Consider the following 12,920-nt stretch of genomic DNA (forward strand, 5'->3'; position numbering starts at 1 on the left):
CAGCGCGTTCGCTACCCGCGGTGTCGCGCACCGGACCGGGGACCGGCAACGGGATCGCAAGCCTCGGCGTTGCTCCCGCGCCTCGCCCAGCCAGCGAGCGGGAACCGGTCTGTACATGGGATCCGAACCCTCGGACGGGAGCGCCTCCGCGCTTCCCAAGCGGCACACCATCCAGTGCGCCACCAGGCCGGCCCAGGATGTTTCCTTCTATTTCTAGTTTACTGAGAATTTTTAAATCATGAATGGATGTTGAATTTAAATTTTATCAAGTACTTTTTGTCAAATGCTTTTTCTGCATCTTTTGAGATAATCATGTGGTTTTTTCTTCATCTTGTTGACATGCTCAGTTGCATTGATTCATCTTTAAATACTGAACCAGTCTTGCATTCCCAAGATAAGTCCTACTTGGTCGTGATGATATTGTTCTTTTTCTGTATTGCGGAATTTATTGGCACAAAGTTCATAATATTCTCTTGTCCTTTTAATGCCTCTGGGATCTGTTGTGACACTTTTCATTCCTGATATTGGTAATTTGTGTCTTCTCTCTTTCCTGATCAGTCTGATCAGAGATTTATTGATTTTGTTGATCTCAAAGGAGCAGGTTTGGGTTTCATTGATTTTTCTCTTTTTTTGTTTTCCTGATATTATTTTGATTTGTAGTACCATCTTTATTATTTTTTGTTATCCTTCTTCTGTATACTTTGGGCTAAATTCACCAATAAATTTAGCAACTTAAATAGTAAGCAAATTCCTTGAAAATATGCAAACTACCAAAATTCAGTCAAGAAGAAATAGGTAATCTGAATAGCCCTGTCTCTATTAATGAAATTAAATCTGTAGTTAGAAGGCTTTCCACAAAGAAAACTCCAGGCACAAGGCCAAGGGTTTGGATCCCTGTACTGACAAGCCACCCAAAAGAGAGAAAACTCTAGTTACAGAAGGCTTCATTGGTAATTTCTACTCAACATTTAAGAAAGACATAATGCTAATTCTATAGAAATTCTTCCCAAAAATTGAGAGAAGGGAACAATTCCTGACTCATTCTAAAGCAAACATTATCCTGATAGCAAATCCAGAAAAATGCATTACAAGAAAAGTCAACTACACGTCAAATGTCCTTCATAAACATAGATGCAAAAATTCTAATAAAAATTTAGCAAATTGAATTCCACAGTATATAACAGGATAATACATCACCATGACCAAGTTGGGTAAGCTTCAAGGATTATTCCTCATGTTCCTTTCAGGTGCTTCTTTTCCCAACCTTGGGTAGTTTTCTCACAAACGTGCGCCAGTCAGTTTCCAGATGAAGGTGTGGAGTATCTCTGCAGATCTGTGGAGCTCTCTGTCTGTGCAGGTCTCTCCTCTCCAGGTTTCTGCTCTACAAATTCAAGCTGCCTTGGCCTCCTCAAACACTCAACTCTATCTCCTCAGCCCACCACTGCAGCCTGGAAACTCCCGATGCAGTAACCGATGGACTCATAGGGCTCACCTCATTTGCTTGACCTCTCTTGGTGTTTGCTGCCCTGGACTGCATCTTGTTCAATGTCAGAAAACCATTGTTCATGTAATTTTCCAGTTTTCCAGTTGTTGAGAAGGTAAATCTAGTCTCTCTAACTCCATCTTGGCCAGACATAGAAGTCCATGGTTGGAATACAGATTAATTGAATCACATTTTATTGCATCAGTATACCAACATTTGATTAACTCCCCTAACGTTTGACATTAAATTACTTGCAAAGTTTTGCGATATAGAGATTGCTGAAGTAAACCTCATGCATGTACTTTTTGCTTCTATTGAATTATTTCTCTAAGTAAGTTTCCAGGAGAATAGTTACTGTATCGAAGGGTGGAAAATATTTATAGATACTCCATTCCCAAGGAGATGTACCAATTTACAGCAATTAATGAATGAACTATTTTTTTACCACAAAAATTTTTTACCAGCACTGAGTATTTTATTACTATATATACACACACATATACAATGTAATTATACAGACATACATATGTTCATGTGTGTGTCTGTATATATGCATGCTTCCATCACTGATGGGGACTGATCTCCTCGGCTGTCTAGGTCTCAAATTTAAAACCTTGAAGAAGGGACTCATTAGGCCATTTGGGTGAGACGATCACCCCCAGTCTGATTACTTGTGGCAGTGGCTGTTTAGTGTTAGGACTGGCCCAGCTTAGTCTGTGCTCACGCAGAACCAGTCAGCTAAGCTCAGGGAGATGAAGTCATATAAACATAAAGAACTTCCCCAGAACTGTGTAGTTGGAAAGGGCAGGTGGAAGCAGCAGTTTTAAAGGTTGGGGAGGGTGACGGGGGACTGTGGCTGGCCAGTTAGCTCAGTTGGTTAGAGTGCTGCCTTGTAACCCCAAGGTCAAGAGTTCAGATCCCCATACCGCCGGCCACCAAAAAAAAAAGTGGCAATTGCTGGGGGGAGGTTGCCATTTTCCACAATCCCAGAAGAAGGGAGAATATGGAGTAAATAAAACACTAGTGATTTATTACTGTGGTATGAAATGTGACTTTTAATTTTTATTTTTTCTCAATTTCTATTTATGTATTCATTCATTTGTCGAATTCATCTAACAAATGATTATTGAGAGATTCCAGAGTGCCAGGCATTGTGCCAGATGCCAAAGATGCCAAGATAAACAAGACGTAGCTAGCGGGGATCAACTGGGAAAAAAATACTATAAATTAAGTGCAGTGATTGACTTATTCACAGGGCTTTTATAGGAGCAAAGAGAGCTATCTCAGCTAAAGGCAGGGAAGTGTCATGAAGATATATTTGTTATCTATTGGTATGTAGCAAATCACCCCCAAACTTAGTGGCTTAAAGCAACAATAATCATTTATTATCTCTCATGGTTTCTATGGGTCAGGAATTCAGGAGCATCTCGGTTGGGAGATTCTGCTTCATAAGAGAAGAGGTTCTCTCATGACACTGCAGTCAGATGTTGGCCAGGGCTAAAGTCTTCTCAAGGTTCAGGGCTACAAGGTCTGCTTCCAAGTTGGCTTACTCATGTGGCTGGCAAGTTGTTGCCTCTCCATGGGGCTCCTTGTGTGTCCTCATGACACATCAGCTGACTTCCCCTGGGGCAACTGATAAAAGAGACCAGCGTGGAAGTTGCTGTGCTGTTTATGGTCTATCCTTGGAAGTTATATACAGTCACTGCTGCTGTATTCTTTTGGACACAGAGATTTGCTGTGATTTGGTGTGGAGTGGGCCTGAATATCAGAAGGTGGAATCATTTGGGACCATCTTGGAGGCTGGCTACCACAGAAGGCTTCTTTTCTATGCTGAGGTGTCATTTGAGTTGAGTTAAAGTATAAATAGGAGTCTTATCTGGCAGATGAGAAGACCATTAGAGACAAAGGAGTGGAGACAGAGTACAGTGCATTTGGGCAGCTGATGTAAGTAGGCCCACATGACTGGAGTGTAAAGTGGATGTAGGGGTGGTGAGAGGAGTTCAGGGAGGTGGGCAGGCACCAGACCATGTAGAACCTCGTAGTGTTAGAGAATGTGGCCCTTATTCTGGGGATGGTGGTGAGTTGTTGAAAGAGTTAAGCAGGAGCTGCTGGGATTCAATTTGCATTTAAAAAAGATAACTTTGGCAGATGGAAGCAGCTGAAAATAGGAGTCTGGAAAAGTGTCACTAGAGGCAGGAGTCAGCAGGTGGTTGTGGAGGCCGTGGCAGGGATGAGATTGCCCAGGAAGAGACTGGAGTGAGAAGAGCAAGGGGCAGAGGATGGGGCCCACATGCATTTTAGAGATTTGTTGAAGAATCGAAGCCAAAGAGAAAAACGAGGAAGAAACCAGGGTTTGTGTACCTGTACCTTGAAAAAAGCATCCGTATATTTTTTCATTCATTTTCAAAAAAAAGTTCATATTCCGTTGAGTATTTATAATCTGATTTTACTTTTTTTTAGCATCTGTAGTAGCCACATTAATCTATTACTTCAGCCTCTCGGACTCTCCAGATTTGCAGTTCCCTCTCTGGGTTAGTTGTTATCGATAGCTTCCAGTGTCCTCTTGTGTCCTCACAGAGAAAAAGTAGTCTTCAGGATCTCAGAGGCCTCTTAAAATAGATGTATGAGAGTACTTCAAAAAGTTCATGGCAAGGGCCGGCCCGGTGGCACACTGCTATAGTGCGCCGCTTGGGAAGCGTGGTGGCGCTCCCGCCGAGGGTTCGGATCCCACATACAGACCGGTTCCCGCTCACTGGCTGAGCGAGGCGCGGGAGCAACACCGAGGGTTGCGATCCCGTTGCCGGTCCCGGTCCGGTACGGGGGCGACACTGAGGGTTGCAATCCGTTGCCGGACACGGAAAAAAACAAAAAAAAAAAAAAAGGGAAAAAAAAGTTCATGGCAAGGGCCGGCCCGGTGGCACACTGCTATAGTGCGCCGCTTGGGAAGCGTGGTGGCGCTCCCGCCGAGGGTTCGGATCCCACATACAGACCGGTTCCCGCTCACTGGCTGAGCGAGGCGCGGGAGCAACACCGAGGGTTGCGATCCCGTTGCCGGTCCCGGTCCGGTACGGGGGCGACACTGAGGGTTGCAATCCGTTGCCGGACACGGAAAAAAACAAAAAAAAAAAAAAAGGGAAAAAAAAGTTCATGGCAAGGGCCGGCCCGGTGGCACACTGCTATAGTGCGCCGCTTGGGAAGCGTGGTGGCGCTCCCGCCGAGGGTTCGGATCCCACATACAGACCGGTTCCCGCTCACTGGCTGAGCGAGGCGCGGGAGCAACACCGAGGGTTGCGATCCCGTTGCCGGTCCCGGTCCGGTACGGGGGCGACACTGAGGGTTGCAATCCGTTGCCGGACACGGAAAAAGACAAAAAAAAAAAAAAAGGGAAAAAAAAGTTCATGGCAAGATTATATTATCTTTCAATTCTATTTTTTCACAAACTTTTTGAAGTACCCTCAGATTTTCTCTTGTTCTGCTTATAGTTTTCATGTTCCCTGGCAAATATCTGCAGAAAACCACTTATATCGTAGTAGCAACCCTGGTGTATTGTCAAGAAAAATAGGAGACAGGACAAGATAACAGGTCAAGTGGATGAAGGGCTCTATTCTTTTGTTCTATATCAAGAGGCCACAGGAAATGGACAGAACAGTTTCTGCCCCCCCATATACATTTTAACACATATGGATACATCTTACTACTATAAAATTTGTCTTACTACTCTAAATTGTAGTATTGGCAAACTAGGAAGAAATATACTGGAGGCACTGGCACTTTTGAATATGTACATTCAACTTTTAAAAATTCCTTCTAGAGCACCTCGAAGGTGCCTGTATTGATCCTGTTCAAAAGTTTCTGCCTGTTGATACCCCTGTGACAACAGGAGGGCAGCCATGGTGACGTAGCTAACTTCTTGGGCTGCTTCTGCCAACTCCCAGAAGGCTGCTTTCAGGAAGGTTTCCATAGTGACCAGAGGCAGGAAAAACCTGCCTGCCCAGCTTAGCAGTATCACATCCGGCTCCTGCTGGGAACTTGTGGGAGACTCTAGGGGAGCACCGGGGAGAAGTGGCGTGTGCACGCACACGCACACACACACACACACACTCGCAGGAAAAAATTACAGATCTGAGTCTTGCAGACTCTTTAAAATATATTCAGAATCTGATCATTGCTCAGTGTTCCCAGTGTAGCAAAGCTAACATCTTTTTTTTTTTTTTTGTCTTTTTTACTGACCGGTTTTTCACGACCGGCAACGGATCGCAACCCTCAGTGTCGCGCCCGTACCGGACCGGGACCGGCAACGGGATCGCAACCCTCGGTGTTGTGTCTGCACCTCGCTCAGCCAGTGAGCGGCTGGTCTGTATGTGGGATCCGAACCCTCGGCGGGAGTGCCACTGCGCTTCCCAAGCGGCGCACTGTAGCAGTGAGCCACCGGGCCGGCCCAGAACTGGGATTTTTATATGTACTTATTTTTCAACATATGCTTGAGTAAAAGGCCATGTTTCTCATAGTGCCCTTGAATGGTTGTTTGATTTTCCTCTTTTTTGCTTCTTTCTCACTCATCTAATCATTCTCACTTACCTATAATCCCTAACACCAGAATTCTGTGACAGATAAGATAGCACAGAAGAGGGCTGCTGTGGACCAGAACAACAGCGGTCACTGCTGACTCCTGTCACCTGAAAAATGGCAAAAGTAGGCTTTTCTTCAGGGCTGGGTCTAGGAAAGCATGATTTCAGAAACTAGAAGACAACTTGTCCTAAAATCTTTCAAACACATCTTCTTACTGTTAACTAATGTTTATACCATGGAGTCAGAGTCTTTCAATCCATGGTTACAAGTAAAAGGCTTATTATTCAGTAAAAGAAAGCTAACACCAAAAACATGCTGCATCTCTGTCGAAACTCAAGCGGGTAATAATAGATTCTTTCCAGTTTTAATGGGGTAGGAGGTTGGAAATAGGAAGATAGAAAGTTAGAATATACTCCTCAGTTGATGGCTTTTTCTTATTTTTTTAAATTGAGAATATAATTCATGTACCATAAAACTCACCGTTTTTAAAGTGTATAATTTAGTGGTTTTAGTATATTCACCATGTTGTGCAGCTGTCACCACTATCTAATTCTAGAACATTTTTGTCATCTCAAATAGCAGTTACTCTCCATTCCCCTCTTTCCAGCCCCTGGCAACTGCTAATCTACTTTCTGCCTGTATGTATTTGCTCTTTTGGACATTTCATTTAAATGGATTCATATAATATTCATCCTTTTTTGTCTGGCTTTCATTTAGCATAATGTTTTCTAGGTTCATCCATGTTGTAGCATGTGTCAGTACTTCCTTCCTTCCTTTTTATGGCTGAATAGTATTTTATTGTATGGATATTCCATATATTTTATATATCCATTCATCACTTGATGGACATTTGAACAGTTTTTACTTTTGGCTATAATGAATAATGCTGCTGTGAACATTCATTTACAAGTTTTTGTGTGGAGATATGTTTGCATTTCTTTTGGATATATACCTAGGAGTGGAATTGCTGGGTCACATGGTAATTCTGTGTTTAACCTTTCGAGGAACTGCAAACTTTTGTCCACAGCAGCTGCACCATTTTACATTCCCACCAGCAATGTGTGAGGACTCCAGTTTCTCCACAGTCTCGCCAGCACTTATCACTGTCTGTCTTTTGGATTATGGCCATCCTAGTGGGTGTGAGGTGGTGTCTCATTGTGGTTTTGGTTTGCATTTCTCTGATGGCTGGTGATGTTGAGCATCTATTTACCTGCTTATTGGCCATTTACATCTCTTCTTTGGAGAAATGTATATTCAGATCTTTTGCCCATATTTTAATTGAGCTATTTGTCTTCTCATTATTGAGTCCTCTTTTTTTTAGATGACAGAAAAAGGGAGGAGACAGGGATTTAAACAGTGATAGAGATTTAAATTAAATGGCAATTTGTAGCAGTTTCCCAGCTGTCAGGCTAGTGACGGTGTGGTAGAGCAGGCTGCAGTAGTGGGAGATGTCAGTGGAGGGAGAGTGGAAGCATTAACTCAAAAGCTGAGCCGTGCTCTGTCTAGATGACTCCTCAGATTCTGGCTCAGGGAAGCCTATTCATAGAGGTTTTGATGGTGGCTGGGTTTTTTCTTTTTCAAGAAATATTACCTGAGTATGGGGCATCTGGAAGTCTGTATGTATGATTCTTCTCCTTAATAAAATGGGAAGTGAGTGGACACTCCCCTTTGGTTCACAAAGCTTTTCAAAATGTCAATTTTGTAGCTTCTCAAAGTCAGACAAAATGTTCAGAATAGGAGGCTTTTTCTTTCGGATCCCCTGCCCCCTCTATTTCTTGTCCTCTTAAAAAATAAGGACTCAACAATAAAAAAGACAAGTAGTCCAGTTTATTTTTATTTTATTTATTTTTGGGGTGTCTGGCTGGTATGGGTATACGAAGGCTAAAAAGCCCAATTTAAAAATGGGCAAAGTGTGACTTTTTTCTTTCCTTGTTGAATAGTGGCCAGGACTTCCCTCCCCGCTGCATCTGGGCAAATCAGAGCAAAATCAGAGCATGGGTGGAAAGGCCTCACCTTTACAGGAGAGAGGGCACTCTAGAATGACTTTCTTCCCCTTTTCTCTCCTAACAGGGCAGATGTTTCTGGGCCAGATGAAGCCTGAGGAGCCGTCCAGCTCTAAGATAGGATAGTAAAACTCCTAAGTCCGGATCTGCAGAAGACTTGCCTGCCTCTCAGCACGATGTCAGGTAGAAGCAGGGCCTGGACTTGGGCCGTGAGGCTCTCCCTGAGGAGCCAGAGGGCTAGGAATTGGCTTGTTTTTCATGAAACACCTATCCAGATAAGAGAGGTGGAGAAATGGAAGGGAAGTTCTCCGGCTTCTGGCTGTCTGGGAAAGTTACTAAAACGTTCTTGTCAGCTCAGCTGTCCAGTTTTCCTCTCCCCCCAACTCCAGCCTGCAAATCCTCACCCCTACTTAGGTGGAGAAAGAGGCAAGAAGATGAAGTTTGGTTATGTTTTGTAACATGCTGCTATGCTTTCTTCCCCCCTCCTCAGAAATTTGCTAATTTCCAGGAGCTTTCTTCTATTCTCCCCCTTCCCCACCCATCCCACTTTAGATGGTCTAGTCCCTTTAATGCTGGCACTCTTTGAGGGGGAGGGGATATTCCAACTTGAATGTTGCCTCTGCATTTTCTTGATTATTCTCCTATTCCTGGTCTTTGATTTTAGGAAGCCACGTACCTTCTGCCAGTGGCCCCTTCTCAGCCCTGACTCCAAGCATATGGCCTCAGGAGATCCTGGTCAACTACATGCAGGTACAGCAGCTTGCCTAGCCAGCCATCAGCCTGCTGTACTCCCAGCTTGTGGCGTGAAGGGAGTGGGTGGCCAACTCCACCATGTTCACACAGGGTCATGGGGTCCCTGCCAAAGATGGCATCTTAGCTCCATGTGCCTGTTGAGTCAGTCATTAGGTTGGAGGACAAGTATTGTGGCACTATGCTCTCGGTATTATGGGGGCACAGAAATGCATAAAACACGTTTCTTTCCTTCATCTTATTGTCTTTGACTTCAGAGAAGAACAAAGAAAATGCTAGGAGAATACAGAGAAGGTGGTGACCCCTCTAGTTGAGTGGTGACCAGAGAAACTTTTCTCGAAGGGTAGCCTTTGATCTGAGCCTGGAAGGCTTGTAGAATTTTAGCAGGCAGCCATGTGGGTGGCATCTTTCAGAAACTGTGGTCCCAGACTGGGGGACAGATGACTAACTTTCTTCCTAATCTTGATTCTAGAAGGAGTCAGAGGAGCAACCGGAGTTCTACTACGATGAGTTCGGTTTCCGTGTGGACAAGGAAGGTAAAACTGGGCCCTTTGTGTGTAATCTTGCTCATGTCCTTGGGGATGACTCCAGCTCCCAGACTCACATTACACAGCACGTAACCTCTGAGCTCTGGATGTTTTACCCATTCCAGATTTAAGGATAGAGGTGTATCTGACGGTAAAGCTGTTATAAGTATAGGGAGATCTGATTTTTTTTTTAGATAAATTTTATTGATCTTTACCTGATAATAAAAGCAATAATGTTCATTGTAGAAGAGTTGAAAAGTACCAAAAAATATAAAGGTTAAAATAAAATTAACACATAATCCCACAACCTGAAGACATTTTAGTGTATTCCTTTCCCGATTTTGTGTGTGTGTATCTTTATATACTTTTAATAACTAAGATTATATCTTATACATATTATATCCTAACATTATACCATAAGCACTTTCCTATGTCAGTTAAGACCCCTTTAAAAACATATTTTTTAATGGCTGCATAATATCCTGTTATAATGGACTTGTCTTAATATTTTTATAACCATTTTTCGATAAGTGGACCTCTAGGCCATTTCCATTGTTTTCTACTATAAATAGATCTACTGGTTCCCAAGAGGGCTCTTAGGAAAGCCGTCTGCCAGTATGGCCTATCAATAGGCCAGAGCTAGAGCATTGTAACTGGGTGAAACGAATCATTTTCGGGTCACTCATCTTTCCAATTCCCACATAAGCTTCCCTTATTCTTCTAATTTGCAGGCAGATATTTGGAGGTTAAAAGCTGGGGTTGAGAGGGACACAAAGAACTTTCTAGTATGATGGGAATGGTCCTTGTCTCAATGATTGCTGGATTCTGAGCTTACCATCACACTGTGGAACTGCTACATCATGATGGGGACTGTATCTTTGTTGCTTATAGCAGAATACATGGAACTGGGTGATTTACAGAAAAAACAAAATTTACTGCTTACAGTTTCTGAGGCTGGGAAGTCCAAAGTCCAGGGAACAATCTGGTGAGAGCCTTGGTGGTGGTGACAGTGACAGCAGAGTATCACATTGTGAAAATGGTGGAGCAGAGAGAGAGAAAGACAGATTCTCCTCTTCTTTTAAAGCCCTCAGAACGATGCCCCTGACCACCATTTTTAATCCATCCACTACTGCACGGTCCTACAATCCAATCACTTCTTCAAGGCTCCACCTTTCAATTACCATGATAGGATTTCCCACCCTCTTAACAGTCACAGTGGAAGCTAAGTTTCTAATACGTAAAACTTGAGGGACACAATTCAAGCTTGCTTCAGTGAGTTTGGGGGGTGCATAATTCAATCCACTACAGGGACAATGTTTAGATATGGTTTATTGATACCAAAATTTACACTGAAAATTTGTGCATTTTACTATATGTGAAGTCATAACCCTTGACCCTCCCGTGAAGGAGGAAGTCTCCTTAGAGGAGGAGGCCCTTGACTAGAGACCAGAAGGAAGCAAGGGGGTGAGTGTAGCTGGGGAGGGGGATAATAGGTGCAAAGGCCCTGAGGTGGGAGTGGATTTGGTGGGGAAGAGCAGGAAGGACTTTGTCCCCAGAGTGGAAGGAGCAAGAAGGAAGAGTAGGAAGTGAGGGCAGGCCCAGGGGAGCAGATGATGGAGTCCTGGAAAGCCTTGGGCTTTGAGTCTGAGTGAGCTGGTGCCAACAGTAGTTCTGAGCAGAGTGACCTGATCTGACTTGCATCTTAGAAGGGTCACTCTGACTGCTGGGGAGAGGAGCCTTTGGGAGGCAAGGGTGTAGACAGGGAGGCCGCAAGAGGCTACCACGGAGATGCACACGCAGGGCAAGGGCTTGACTCAGGGCAAGGGCTTGGCCCAGGGCACCAGTCGGGTGGTAAGAAGTGGAGCAATCCTGCCATGTTTGCCAATGGACTGAATGTGGGGTCTAGGGGAGGGAGGGGCCACAGGTGACTCTGGGGTTTGGGCTTGAGCATCTGGAAGTTGGAGGTGTCGTTTCTGGATCTGGGAAGACTGCAGCAGGGGCAACTTTGGGGAGAAAGTGGAGAGCTCAGGTTTGTCTGTCATCAGGATGCCTGTTAATTGTGCAGCTGGAGCTGCGAGGAAGCTATTGGCAATGGGGATTGGGTTTCCGGGGAGGGGCTCAGCCTAGAGCCACAAAGTCCAGGGTCTCTTGAGAACAGAGCTTGGCGCTTGGGAGGACGTGCAGTGAGGAGCAGGTTTTCCTTCTTTCTCTGCTCACTGCTGCATCCCTTGGCTCTCTGCTGGCAGAAGGTGCTGAGCCTGGCTCCAGTCCGCTGATGAATGTCTGTCTGATGGAGGACCCTCCGCAGAGGCTGCGTTGGCAGGCCCACCTGGAGTTCACTCATAACCATGACGTTGGGGATCTCACTTGGGACAAGATTGCAGTCTCCCTACCACGCTCTGAGAAGCTGCGCTCCCTGGTGCTGGCTGGCATCCCACACAGTATGAGGCCGCAGGTGAGATGTTTACAGGGACCCACAGAGGGTCTGGAGAGCCCTGTGGCCCAATGATCAGGTGTCTCGAGAAAGACTAAGTACTTGCATGGCTCCTACCCTCAGCTGTGGATGCGGCTCTCTGGGGCCCTGCAGAAGAAGAGGAACTCCGAACTGTCCTACCGTGAGATTGTGAAGAACAGCTCCAATGATGAAACCATTGCTGCCAAACAGGTGAGACCAGGGCGGCCCAGGGGCCCTTCAGGAAGAGCTGCCTGGCCAGAGACCATGCCCCCACAGGAGGGATGCAGTCTTGTCTCAGCCCTATCACCCACAAACATGCATCTGGAGAAAACTTGCTCCCTCCAGGGTCCTCTATAGGCTGCAGAGAGAATTGTCTAAATGGTCACCAGTGCTGTGGAAGGACATGGAGGAGATGGGGTTCACAAGCCCAGGTCCCCAGGAGGTACAGCTGAGGATGTTAAATACAGATTCCAGGCTTCACGCCAGATGTTCTCATGTAGTAGGTCTGGCATGAAGTTCCCCAGGTTACTTGGGTGTACTCGGCTGCACACTAGCTGGGACCTAATCTTGAAGGGAAAAGGAGTGTAAGGAGTCCCCACTCCTGGGAGAGAAGTCTGCCTGGGGCTTGCCTCCCTCACAAGGTGTCACCAAGTCTGCAGCTATGTCTCACAGGGTCTTGTTTTTGTGGGTGTTGTCATGGCCGCCCACAGATTGAGAAAGACCTGCTCCGCACCATGCCCAGCAATGCCTGCTTCGCCAGCATGAACAGTGTCGGGGTGCCCCGCCTGCGCAGGGTCCTCCGAGCTCTGGCCTGGCTCTACCCAGAGATTGGCTACTGCCAGGGCACGGGCATGGTGAGTACAGCCCAGCAAGGGAGAAGAGTCGGTGTGCCCAGGGTCTTCTCCAGGCCCCTAATGGGCAGTAGGACAGGAGGTGGGGGTGGATGTGGGAGGCCGCGAGGAGGGCAGGGGCAGCTGCGTTTGTCGTGCAGGCAGAGCAGCCCAGGCCGACCAGCCTAAGGAAGATGTGCACACTCTGCACATGTACCCCAGAGAGGCTGTTTCTAATTAGTCACCCCTGAGGGGGCACCTTTTATAATTCACATGAAGGCCTGGGTAGATGCCCTTGTCCCC

The 12,920-nt window shown here is 45.7% G+C and overlaps 1 protein-coding gene across 4 annotated transcripts in view; it reads left to right on the forward strand.

Annotated features, from left to right (window-relative positions):
• Positions 1-12,920, forward strand: part of SGSM3 (small G protein signaling modulator 3) — a 43,950-nt gene that overhangs the window by 26,391 nt on the left and 4,639 nt on the right. For all 4 annotated transcript variants that reach the window (XM_008566675.1, XM_008566678.1, XM_008566676.1 and 1 more), the window contains exons 2-7: positions 8,123-8,238; positions 8,720-8,805; positions 9,278-9,341; positions 11,579-11,787; positions 11,890-11,997; positions 12,498-12,641. In XM_008566675.1, coding sequence (XP_008564897.1) covers positions 8,232-8,238; positions 8,720-8,805; positions 9,278-9,341; positions 11,579-11,787; positions 11,890-11,997; positions 12,498-12,641 — 618 coding nt within the window. In that variant the 5' untranslated portion in view covers positions 8,123-8,231. The remainder of the gene's footprint in view (positions 1-8,122; positions 8,239-8,719; positions 8,806-9,277; positions 9,342-11,578; positions 11,788-11,889; positions 11,998-12,497; positions 12,642-12,920) is intronic.

The sequence above is a fragment of the Galeopterus variegatus genome, unplaced genomic scaffold, assembly GCF_000696425.1.
Source record: "Galeopterus variegatus unplaced genomic scaffold, G_variegatus-3.0.2 Scaffold262, whole genome shotgun sequence".
Classification (NCBI taxonomy): Eukaryota; Metazoa; Chordata; class Mammalia; order Dermoptera; family Cynocephalidae; genus Galeopterus; species Galeopterus variegatus.